This window comes from Cnephaeus nilssonii, assembly GCF_951640355.1.
Source record: "Cnephaeus nilssonii genome assembly, chromosome: X".
Lineage (NCBI taxonomy): Eukaryota > Metazoa > Chordata > Mammalia > Chiroptera > Vespertilionidae > Cnephaeus > Cnephaeus nilssonii.
In genome coordinates this window covers 75493162-75506158 of record NC_137071.1, presented here as the reverse complement: position 1 = coordinate 75506158, position 12997 = coordinate 75493162, and the positions used below count along the sequence as shown (strand labels likewise).

The following is a 12997-nucleotide window of genomic DNA, read 5'->3' as shown; positions in this document are numbered from 1 at the left end:
GCCTGGATTTGCTAAAATGGTTATTTTAGTGATGCTTAGGGAAGGATTGATATCCTCCCCAGCTAGGCTGACTTCAGCCTGATACTATGGAACACTCAGGTTCTCAGCTACATGATCCCATGCATGCTTGAGCTTGACAATTTCATTGTAAATAAAAATGTATTATTGGGGGATCAATTGGTTGAGTATGTTGCTTTGAAAGTTTGTCTTCACCTCTCCTTTTTCTACTTACTGTATGTGCCTAACCCCTTTGCCTTCTCCAAAAATCCAGATGCCCACTATCTCCAGCTACTTCTTGTTTGACCAAAGGCTTCTACTATTGTGCCTCTTCAATCTGGGTCTCCTAACTTATCTTTCTCCCCTCATCCTCTCAGGGTCAAGCTCTGTCTGATAAACCCATTGAAGCTGAGACGTTAACAGTTGACAGTGTCTTCCTCTGTTCCTCTCCCAAAAAACCTATGTGTATAACATGAATAATAGACTTCAACCCCTTAACCCAAATGGTAGACATTTGAGGCATTATAGCAGATTACTAGTAGTAGAAGGAACTTCATAGTACTTGCCAAATCTTACCATGGGAGGCAAACTCTGGCCAGAGCAGTTCTGAACACTGGTAGAGTTTTAGTTCAAGTAGACCCACTATCACATGAGGCAATCAGCATCTGGGAGAGACCTACTAGTACGATGTGCAAGAAAGGCACCTCTACCTGAAGACATCTCCTTGCATCTCTTCTTAGGCATTTTGTGGCATTTGTGAGTGTCCTCTGGGTTTGCTTACTTCCTTTTTATTTCATTGTAATGCCAGGTTATCCTGGAGACCCTGGTATGCCAGGCCTCCCAGGACTTAAAGGTGATGAAGGCATCCAGGGCCTGCCTGGCTCTTCTGGCATCCCCGGATTACCAGCTTTACCAGGTGAAACAAACTAACCCACCTCCTGCACAGATCAGTTATCTCTCTACTCTGGTGTCCAGTATCCCCTTCTATATCTCTGGTCTAGTACATAACTAGCCAAAGTCAAAGGGAAGGTTGACTAGTCAGTTAGGTTCTCACTGCCAGCCCAAGTATATGAAGAGTAAGCCTGGGTGGACAACTTTCCTTTGGCCTCAATAATGTGCCATAGCTAAAGAAGCAATCCAGACTGTCATGAGTTTTGAAGCAGCTATAGAAACCTGGGTTAGACTGCTAGAGCCCTGTCATTCTTCTGAGGATGTGCCATCCAGTTGATGCTTGACAGAAGACCCTAATAAAAGCTCAGAGGAAAGTTGGTACCCAGACTCTTACTCTGTGCAAAATTCAGGCACTAAATGGCCCCAGCATCCTATGGATAGTACCCATAAAGCAATCACCTGAGGGGCATACCAATATGGCATTTTATAGTAACAAAAATAGATAGGGCATGCCAGAGTCTGGGAGGCAGTGATGTTCCAAATATAAATACTCAGATATTACTTGTATTTATTTTATCTTAAAGCAAGAGAGAGAGAGAGAGAAGTTTCAATGTGAGAGCCCCGACCAGTGATCAAACCTGTAACCTAGATATGTACCCTGACTGGGAATCCAACCTGCAACCTTTTTGGTGTACAGGACAATGTTCCAACTAACCAAGCCACCCGGCTAGGGTTCTGACATTACTTTAAAGGCACCAGTTTCTAAATTCCTTGGGGATGAGCTTCTGTAAAGATTCCTGTGCTTTTAAAGCAGCCACTTGAGAGAAGTACAGCTGATCGCAGCACCAAACTGGAAAAAATTAAGAAATGAGAGGCTAGAGACCCAGGTTTCCCTCTGAGGTTTGCTACTAAGAAGCTCTGCACCCTGACCAATTTTTCTCATGTCATTGGGCCTTAATTTCTCAAGAGGTTAGGTTAGGTGATTCCCAAGGACCTTTCTAACTTCGATGCAAGAGAAGGGCAAATGCTTTCCCAAATTCTTCCCTTGTAGTTTAGTTTGCAATGTATGCCACTGAGTAGAATACCCCTAAAGAGTAAGTGGGGTGATGTGATTAGTATTTTTGTGTGGGCTTATTTTTTCCAGGTGTGTCAGGTGACCCAGGGCCGCAGGGAGTTCCAGGCCTGAAAGGGAACAAAGGAAACCCAGGCCAAACCACAATTGGAGCATCTGGTCTTCCTGGCAAAGATGGTTTGCCAGGCCTACCAGGTCTACCAGGCCTACCAGGCTCACCTGGTAAGTTGTTCATTTCTCTTTGGTCTTGAGACTCAGGTGTGATCCAGACTGCAAAATAGTCATGACATTTGAGGGAAGGAGCATTGCACAGGTGTAGCAAATATGGGCCACCTTGATGACCAAATACTACCTAATGCCTTCAGACTTTTGTACTCATTTACTCTTTTTTTTTAATTTTTATCTTCAGCATGGAGTTTTCCTTTAATTTTTTTTCTATTTTATTATCTTTATTGATTAAGGTATTATATATTTGTCCTGTACTCATTTACTCTTCACTGTCCTCAGTCCCTAGGCAGAGGCTTTCAGTTCCCAAAGAAGAAGCATTGGCTCTTTCAAACTTTTTCTGGTCCTCAAGGGTAGACTGAGGGCTTGAGATATGGGAAGCCAAGCTTGAATCTTAAGGTGGCTGCTAAAAGCCTCCACATGGCTTATTCTTTGTAGATCTTATACTTGAGTGTGGGATTCTAGATTCTAAGAGAAAGGATGGAAATATGCCCAGCATGTTTCTTTGAAACCTAAATCCCATGACCACTGCAGCTTGCACCCATTTCCTCTCTTGTCCTTAGAGCCCTCTCTGGAATAGACATTGGGACTTCTGAGTTACTGGAACTGCCTTGTACATTCCCGTATCCCTCACATCTGGTCCAGTGCCTAGAACTTGGTAGACATTTTATAACTAGTAGTAGAGTTAATCAAGCCAACAGAAGATGGACTTACTGAAGACTTTAGGTCCCTGTCTTGGATTTTTTTAAATCTCATTTTTTGAGCCTTGAGAAACCAAGCCTTGATGACTGAGCTGTTGTGTTCAGTCAAATGAGCCCAGGCTCATGTAAGGTGCCAATATTTTATGTTTCTTTTTTTTTCTGAAGGTCCAGCATTTGAACCTGGAACCCTACAGAGCACAGAGCCAGGATTTCCTGGTCTCCGAGGAGAACGAGGTCCAAAAGGAAACCAAGGTCTCAAAGGAATAAAAGGTGATTCTGTCCCCTTGGGTTTATTTGTTCCTCAAACTCCCTGGAGAAGACTTTCCAAGGAATGAGCAAACCAACAGCCTTAAATACCTGAACAGAAGCAATTTTGGATCTTGATTGGGGATTTGAGTACAGGATTATTAGAAGTGTTATATTTAGGCTTCTAAGACTGAGGTTGGCCATTGAGATCACACAGGAAAAAGTGGCTCAGAGGCTACTCCTACCCGCCTACCTGCAGAAACTATGCTAGCAGCCCAGGATGTTAACTAGCACATGATGCAACATTTCCCAGTTTGCAAAGCCAAGGTGAGAAGCCATGTATTACCTTCAGCCTGAATGAAAAAACTGTGAACAGGTCAAGACCTGGCACTCTGAAAAAGCCAACTGGCTCCATAAAAACAACTTCAGCCCCCAACTGATATTGAAGGACTGACTGATTCAGCTGCATGCCTCTCTTCATCTTCTTGATGCCTTTGGGTTATTCCTTTGTTTCATACTCTGAGGGGAGATGCTAAAGCTTAGTTGAATCAATTCATTATAGTTCCAGTCCAGGCCAGGGTAGAGGAAGAGATGGAGGAAGAGGTGAAACGACTGGCTCAAGAAGGTTTGGGGATGGCCTACTGGTTTCAGGTATCTAAAATTGTTCTTGTTCTCTCAAGTAATTCACAGCTTTCCTCAAGCTCAAAAAGACAGGTTCCAATTTATTCCTCTTTTTTTCTTATTGCCCTGTTATTTGGAGACAAGGACATTAAATTGCAAGAATTGACTTAGAATATTAACTTTGGCCCTACCCTGACTCACTATAGAGCTGGTGTACTTCTTAATACCATTTTCCCTCCTAAAAGAGGGACAACTCTAATGCTTCTCCTTCTATATTTCCATGGGTTCAGAAGGATTTCTCTAACAGTGATAGTGATTCTCAACCTTCATTGTACATGAGAATCACCTTGGGGAAATTACTAAAAATTACATTCTTTGGTCTGACCTCCTGAGGGTCTGATTGACTAGATATGGGGTGAGGCCCAACAAACCCTCTCTAATAAAAGAGTAATATGCAAATTAACCATCACTCAGCTACATAAACCATGCCCACTAGCTAAGCCATGCCCACCAGCCAATCAGGGCGAGTATGCAAATTAACCCCAACCAAGATGGCTACCAGAAGGGAGGCTTGGGTTTCCCTGGCAACAGAGGAAGCCAAGCTTTCCACACACTCTGGCGGGCCCAGGCGTCCACTCAAGGATACAAAGTTTCAATTATAGAAGTTAAACAAATCCAAACAGAAATGGCGGCAGCCAGGGATCGAGCAGGAGGCTTGGCTCCGCTCCAGGATACAAAGTTTCAATTGTAGAAGGTAAATAAATTCCAGATACCAGGGCCTCTGCTTGGGTCACCAGGGGCATGGCTGGCCTGCAAACCACCACAGGCCCCTCACCCAGGCCTCTCCACGCCCCAAGGGAACCCCACCCTGATGCAGGACACCCTTCAGGGCAAACCAGCTGGTCCCCACCCATGCACCAGGCCTCTATGCTATCTAATAAAAGAGTAATATGCAGATTGACCATCACTCCAACACACAAGATCAAGATAGCTGCCCCTATGTGGTCAAAGATCCTGCCCCCATGTGGACATAAGATGGCCACCACAAGATGGCCAGCAGGGGAGGGCAGTTGGGAGGGACCAGGCCTGCAAGGGAGGGCAGTTGGAGGCAGTAAACCCTGCAGAGGAGGGCAGTTAGGGGTGACCAGGCCGGCAAAGGAGGGAAGTTGGGGGCAAACAGGCTGGCAGGGGAGCAATTAGACATCAATCAGGCTAGCATGGGAGTGGTTAGGGGGTGATCAGGCTTGCAGGCAGAAGTGGTTAGGGGAAATCAGGCTTGCAGGCAGGCGAGCAGTTGGGAGCCAGCAGTCCTGGATTGTCAGAGGGATGTCCGGTGGGATTGGGCCTAAACGGGCAGTCGGACATCCCTCTAGGGGTCCCAGATTGGAGACGTTGCAAGCTGGGCTGACGGACACCCTCCCCGCCCCCGCGCACGAATTTCGTGCACCGGGCCTCTAGTTGCCTTATAAACATGCATCACAGGTGGCTCAGGCAGAAAGTCCATAGATCATACTTGAGAAATGCAAATTTGGAGAACAGACTGTTCTCTCAGAGTTTCAGGAATTATCACTTTTCTAAATGTAAGAAAATACCATTTAGGATCTTAAGGGAACTCAAAAGTCACCCGTGTTGGCCAGATTCTTATTTTCCTGACTGTAAGCATGGAAGGCATAGGTGGCTGGGCTGTAGGGTTAGTGACTCCTTGATACTTATTCAAAGGTGCTTTGCTGCAATCTCTATTGTTAATTTATTTGACATTTATCTCTGTGTACAAAAGACAGGGGAAAAAAGACATTTTTATGAAGAGAATCTTTAAGTGGCTTGGATTCCAGACTGTTAGCTGGTTAGTGTGGGTCAGCAGTTCCCAACTCTGCTACACATTAGACACACTGATGTTTAATTTGTTCCAGACTAATTAAATCCAAATCATTAGCACAGATGTACTTTGATAAAGAGGGAACTTAGTTTATTTAAATCTGTTCACAGGCCTTTTTATTGTCTCCATGGACTTAAATCACAAATTACCATGGTCAGGTCTTCCTTCTTTTTGGAAAGAAGGCTCACTTGTTTAATATTGTCTTTTATTTTCTCCCAGGGGACTTGGGATTTTGTGCTTGTGATGGTGCTATCTCCAACAGTGGACCACCCGGGGATCCAGGCCCACCTGGGCCACCAGGTCATATAGGCCTTTCAGGCCTTAAAGGAGCCAGAGGAGATCCAGGCTCTAGAGGCACACAGGGCCCATCAGGGTCTCCAGTAAGTCTGGCCAAACTTTGTCCCCAAGGGCACAATGAGAACTCTCAAGTTCCCCTCACTCCTCAGCAATCACTTTTCTAAAACACATTTAAAAAATCTATATATATAAAAGCCCAGAGACCGGAACGGCTGAATGACCAGAACGACCGGAAACACTGGTGGCTATGATGTGCACTGCGGCAGCCAACCAGTCTGATCCGGGCCCCAATCGGCCCCCTCTCCCCCTGGCTGGCCCAGCCGCCAATCGGCCTCCAACACCCCAATCAGGGATGGAGTTGGCTGGCCAACTGCCCATGGCTCCTCCCTCCCACCAGCCCGGCCCAATGGGCCCCCATTGGGGTGGGCCGGCCAGACCCCACCCATGCACAAATTCATGCACTGGGCCTCTAGTGGGAATATAACAAAGCTTTATCTGTAATGTGAAGTATTTGGGTAGATGATCTCAAATTCCTTTCTGCTTTAACCTATTCCTTCCCTTCCTCCCTCTCTTAATCTTTCCCTTCCTTCCACAAAATCATTTGCATTTGCCTATGACTGTGCTTGGCCCTGAAGATAAAATTGGAATTATACAAGGTTACCATCATCAAAGATTTCAAAATTTAGAAAGGATAAGAAAATAAAGTCAATTATAATACAAAATGACAACATAACCAAGTGCCCAGAACAGTATCAAAATGTACCCAAGGACCTGCTTTAGGTCAGACTAATGCTAGGTGTCAGAATTCTATGAAGTGTGCTCATTCCCTTTTGTCTCTTAATCATTCCCTTTGTCTATTTGTCAGGGTTTATTTGGGCCTCAAGGTCCTACAGGTCCCAAAGGAGAGAAAGGAGAATCAACCCTCAGTACAAGATCAGGGAAGCCAGGGGAGCAGGGTGATCCTGGACCTCAGGGGCTCCCCGGAGAGACAGGAGTACCAGGCAAGGATGGATTACCAGGTTTACTAGGTCTGCCAGGCTTTCCGGTAAGTTGATTGTTTCTGGGTAATTAGCTCTATAAATCCTCACACCTGACTGGGGGGAAGGATTATTCTGATGGACACTAGACCATGAGACAGGGTAAAACATCTCTTCCTCTGCCATGGACACTTTTTGCTCTGTGTTTTTCTTTTCTTTAAAATGGAAATCTTTTTTTTCTAAATATCGGTCATTGTTTCATTTGATAAATGCCAGTAACAATTGACCATATCACTTAAAAGGCTTCAGCTTCTCAGTAGCTTTCCCTTGCAAGTAATCCAGCTGCTTTTTGTGACCCCATGGATTGTTATCCTGCTCCTGTTTTCTGCCCCTGCCCCCCACTGATCTAGATCATTTTGCATTATCAGATCACCCAGGATTGACAAGCTTCATCATCTCCACTACCTATACTCAGAGGATTTAATTGATAGAGTGGTAGAGAACTTTAACCCCCCAAAAAGTACTAGCCACACTGGTTACCTCTTTATTATTGTTAGAGAACTCTCCAGATAAGTCTCTAAATTGGGCTTTTATTCTAGGGTGATGCTGGACAGGGATTCCCAGGTGAAAAGGGGTTCCCAGGGCTTCCTGGAGAAAAAGGTCATAGTGGTTCTCCTGGCCCCCAAGGAATTGGGCTACCAGGGTCTCCTGGACCTCGTGGACCTCCCGGAGATCAAGGAATAGATGGATTACCAGGGAAAACGGGCCTCCCAGGGCCTCCAGGTGAGTCAGGGAGTCAGATAGCTTTGGACTTGGGAAACTAACCCCTTGTAGAGAATACAAATAACCCAGCTGCATGAAATGGGTCAGAAGAGGAGACTTGGTTATAATCACCACTTTTAGTCTTCTAAGTGTTTTCATGTGGAAAAAGTATTGTAATTGTATTGTGGTATGCTTTTGCAGAACAATATGGATTTCAGCTCTTAGTGAAAAACTTCCTAACAGAGCAGTCTAAAAATGTAACAGAGCTGCCTTGAGAAGTTATGACCTCATAATCCCTGGAAATTTTCAAGCAGAAGCTGAATAACCATTTATTACGAATGCATTGTAGTAATGAGTGGGATACTGGACAAGGTGTCCCATACATTGTGTGATAATATCATCAGCAGAGAAGAACCTTTCCTTAATTCATGAGATCTCAGATTGAGAAGAGAACATAGTTGTATCTAGTGTAATCTCCATTTTATATCTTAAATTCCTCCCATTTGTATAAGTTCTTTTTCTACTAGAATTTCAGGAAATATAATGAGTGACAGTCCCGCTTATGGATTTTAAAGATGCTATGTTAATATCATGCCTTCTTCCAGAGAGCCAGAACAGCTCTTTGTCCCAACTTCTATGTTTCCACAACCTTTGTGCTTCCATTAGTGTTATCACACTCCTTATAGTCATCTGAAGTTTGAAAACTTAACATTTATCTCTTATTCATTTGGAATGTTTTTATATTCTTCCCTTCCTCTTTTTGCTATTACGATGTCATTATTTCATGCCTCACTTATTAAACACCTATATGCTTGTTGGAATAAATATATGGTTGAAAGGACAGATGGAAGGATGGATGAATGAACAAGTGGGTGGATAGTTAGGCGACTCAATGACAACAACTTGCTAAGTAGTTTCTCATCGTCTACATCCAGACTTTCCCCACCCAATACTACTATGAACACTGCTGCCAATTTAATATCTATAAAGTACTGATATCATCATTTTACCCCCCTAGTCCAAAGCCAGAAGTGATCTCTACTGAATAATGTCTGAATTCCTTTCTAGCCTTACCTTATCTCACATTCTTCATGATCTACACTAATAAAAGAGAAACATGCAAATTAACCATCACTCCGCTATGCCCACCAGCCAATCAGAGCGAGTATGCAAATTAACCCAATAAAGATGGTGGTTAATTTTCATACACAGTCATGGAGAAAAGACTGAAGACAGTGTACAAGGAAGAGGGAGGGGAAGCAGAAAGCGGGGCAAGGGTGGTGGCGGCAGTGGGAAGGAAAGAGCAGGGGGAGGGCGGCAGCAACGGCGAAAGTGCCGATGGGCTTCGCTCCCTTCTCTGCTTCACTCAGGCCACAGGAAGCCCTATTCTTGCAGGAATCTTCCTGCAATGGGCCTCTGGTTTAAAATAAAACAACAGTATTTTTCACTATCCCCAAACACATGTTCAATTCTAACTCCAAGATTTTGTCCATGTTTCCTTTTTCTAGACTGCCTTTCCTCTTTTCTCTATATGGTCAGATCCTACCCATTTATCAGGGTTAAATATAAGCCCTACTTCTTCTACTAAGCCTTCCCTTGACCTCCACAGATGTCATTGCCACTTAAATTACATAATTACTTCCATTTATGCTTTCACTTTTCCCAATTGAATTATAAGCCTCTGGATACTAGGAAAAGTGAGTAATACTTTTTAGCATTTCTCAACCTCCCTATTATAGTGGAATTATTCTATAGGAGACTAATATATATTTGCAAAAGAAAGGGCCTTCTCAATAACCAAGGGGCTATTTCTTAGACCTGTTTCTCCTCTTTCCACCATGTCACATTGAAGAAATACCTAAAAAGGGAGAAAGACACCAGGTTTAGAAAAATTATATTTATTTTAAAATCTAATTGTGTGAATTTGTATAAAAACAGTAGTAGTACAGGTTAAAATGGACAATTCAAGATTATTAAAAATCAAATCGTTGTTTCAGTTCACACATTCCTATGAAAGCTGTGAGAAATTTTATAAAACAAAATCATTCTTCCCTTTGGAAGTTTTGGTGTTATCTATAGCTTTGCTTCCAGCTCTGTTCTCAGAGACATTAATCATGGTCATTCCACTACCCCTCCAGCAATTGGATCTTGATTCTAAGTCAACACATTTTGCAGGCAACTAGGTTTTAAACTGAATTATAACATGTGGGTATACCCGGGCTGCAGATAAGACTTTCCTTGGGCCTCAAGGAACTTCTGTTCTGTCCTGGTTCAATTTCTTCTCTTTTTTTTTAATTTCCTTATTGATTAAGGTGTTACATATGTGTCCTTATTCCCCCTAATTTTCTTCTTTAGTTGATTGGTTTAGTTATAAAATTACACACACCCAAATTTGGATATTCTCAACATTCTGAGTCAACAGAAGGAAGCCCATGGGACCATTTCTATCCCAAACTTCACTAGTCACTGGACACATAAAGTTCTTAGGAATATAGTGATATAGTAAATTATAGTCTATGAGATACCTTATATAGAAAATGTTCTTGTTGCAGTACCAAGACTCCCCTCTCCCCTCCCCGCCGCCAAATTACTTGAATTAAGAGCATTAGCTTTCTTTCCACACTGTTTTACCAACATATAACCTGTGGGCCCCAGACATTTACATTGTAGCTATTGCCATGAAAAATGAAGATATTGTTTCTAAATGTACTCACTTCAACCAGTGGTGGCCCAGGGTAAGACAATTGCCTTGCCAGGAAAGGGGATATAGTCATCAGAAGCCTTTCAACCTTGTAGTGTGAATTATTACAAACCCTGGGCTAACAAAAACATGGGCTGTTTCCAAAGAGGCTCTGATCCAGATGCTCATAGTAATACATCACCCTCATTATTATTGAAGCGGTGCCCTTGATTTGTGAGGGTGCCAGCTCTCTCCACTCAATCCAGACAGGGAATTTGATTGGGGTATACCTAGGCTGCAGATAAGACTTCCCTTGGGTCTCAAGGAACTTCTGTCCTGGTTTAATTTTCTTCTTTACTTGCTTGGTCTAGGTGACTGCTGCTGCAGAGGGAAGGTTGGTAAAGGAGACTTAGACACTGAGGGAGGTGAGAGCTAGCTAGGTCAGGAGGTTCTCAAACACCAATGTTAGAAAAAAAATTCCTTTTTGTTCACCTTTATCTCACACACTCACAATGGCTTGAGCACTACACTGAGCAGCCCCTGGTTGGGGAAAGATGATCCTAAGGCTGGGGTGCAAAGGCTAACATGAAACTGCTTCAGAGGCTCCTTGGCACATACCTTCCGGGAGGGAGTACAGTGGTAAGCAGGCATGCAGTCTCCAGAGGGGCTGATTTCCTTCACCATGCATGTTGATGGCTTGCTGTTCTCTACCTTGAGCACCTTCATTTTCTGAACTTAGCTGGGGCTTGACTTGCCTTGAGAGGTACCTCATAGGACCCATGTATGTCTGATATTTATTCATTTGGTCCAGAGTAAATTAAGATGTTAGAATCTTGGTAACCATAGGTGCTTTTTATTCTGAGAATTTTGGCATTAATTGGGAAAATTCTGAATAACTAGGTCATTTGTTAAAATTATAAAACAGAATATGGGTAAAACCAATTTTTGCTTTTGTTGGGGAGAAGGCTCTGAATTCCAGAATGTAAAGTAGAAGACGGGGACATAAAATAAAAGAACCAGATACCAGTATGACTTAAAGTCCTTACCTTCTCACGATGTTGACCCTCTGCTTTAATACATGTGTTGTGTGGTGTACAGGACTGGCCTGAGTCAAAAGGGAAGTATGTCCTTAATTCCTTCTGGTTTCTATTCATCTTCCCTTTTATCATTATTTTTCCTATCCAAGTGCCTGTCCTCTGTCTCGTCCTCTAAAGGTTTTGTCTTTATCTGGCTGTCACAAGTGAAAAAAAAATCTATGAAACTGATCTGATAAATTAAGGATGGATGGATTTATGTTTGGAGCCAATCCAGAGATAACTGTATTTTACCCAGTTTGTTTATTAAGACATAAAGCAATGAAATTGCAGTGTTTGACACATTGAAGTCTATTGAAATTATTGGGGCAAGAGAGTCTTCTGCAGAATCCCTCTCCTGATACCATCTAGGAGGCAGTTTTTCAGTCTAGTCCAAAGGTCTTGGGCTGGAGGCAAGAATAGGATTGGCATGTCATCCTGAGGTGCTTGCCCATGGAGCATATTTCTATAGTGGAAATAACCCTCAGAAATAGGTCCATTATCTCAGTGTCTGTCAGGATTGCAATGGGTGTGACCACCTATGGAAGAAGATCAGGCCTATGGCCATCCCTCCACCTATGGAAATATGACTATAGGAACCTGAGGTCTAGAAGACAGAAAGTTACTGCCCAGGCTAGAAAGTAGTGTCATTAACCTGACTGGTGATAGAAACCAGGGATGACCTTGCAGGAGTTGTTCTAAGTACTTTTTCTTAAGTAAGATAATAAAAATCTATTATTCATTAGGCACATACCAGGATTCTAGGCACTATTAGCATTTTTTCATATAATCCTCACAAACACCATATGAGACAAGTAGCTCTCATTTACATGATGCTTAGAGAGGTTAAGTATCTTGCCCATACAACTAGTTAGTAGTGCAACTAGGATACAAACAGGTCTGTCTGGCTTCAGAGCTCACATCTTAAGCCAATACATTATATTGTTTAATTTTCAATTTTTATTTAGGAATCGAACAAGTAGGCTAAAAATGCCATCAAGTCTTCATAGTAGAGAATAGAAGTGGGATTGGAGGGGAAATGCCAGCCAGTTGAGGAAGCAGTCTGAATCATAGGTTGTATATATGTCTTTTATATATATACTAGTAGCCCGTTTGCACGAAGATTCGTGCAATAGACCTTCATTCACCTGGCTGCCTGCACCAGTTTTCTGCCGGCACCGGGGACCCAGGCCTTGGCTGTGGCCACTGCCTTCTGCCTTCTTTCAGGGTCGGGGCTTGGCCCCGGGCAGTGGCCTTGGGCTCGGCTGCACCCAACATCCCTGCTAAGGATCGCAGGAGCCGACTCCCAGTGGTTTCCTGCGATCCCTGCAGGCTCCCCGCTGGTGCCCAAGGCCGGGAAAGCCTCGGGCGGCTTTCCCGGCCTTGGGCTCGGCCGCACCCAGCGTCCCTGCTACCAATCGCAGGAGCCGACCCCCAGTGGTTTCCTACGATTCGTGCAGGCTCCCCGCTGGTGCCCAAGGCCGGGAAAGCCTCCACCAAGCCATACCCCAACGTCCCTGCAACGGTTTCCTGGTGGGCGTGGCGTGGTTGGTGGGCATGGCTTGGGCGTAGCGAAGGT

The 12997-nt window shown here is 43.8% G+C and overlaps 1 protein-coding gene across 1 annotated transcript in view; it reads left to right on the top strand.

Moving 5' to 3' along the window:
- The window catches only part of COL4A6 (collagen type IV alpha 6 chain), a 462181-nt gene that overhangs the window by 420291 nt on the left and 28893 nt on the right, over positions 1 to 12997 (top strand). The window contains exons 19-24 of the mRNA XM_079764920.1: positions 806 to 913; positions 2033 to 2182; positions 3052 to 3156; positions 5849 to 6009; positions 6792 to 6971; positions 7503 to 7686. Coding sequence (XP_079621046.1) covers positions 806 to 913; positions 2033 to 2182; positions 3052 to 3156; positions 5849 to 6009; positions 6792 to 6971; positions 7503 to 7686 — 888 coding nt within the window. The remainder of the gene's footprint in view (positions 1 to 805; positions 914 to 2032; positions 2183 to 3051; positions 3157 to 5848; positions 6010 to 6791; positions 6972 to 7502; positions 7687 to 12997) is intronic.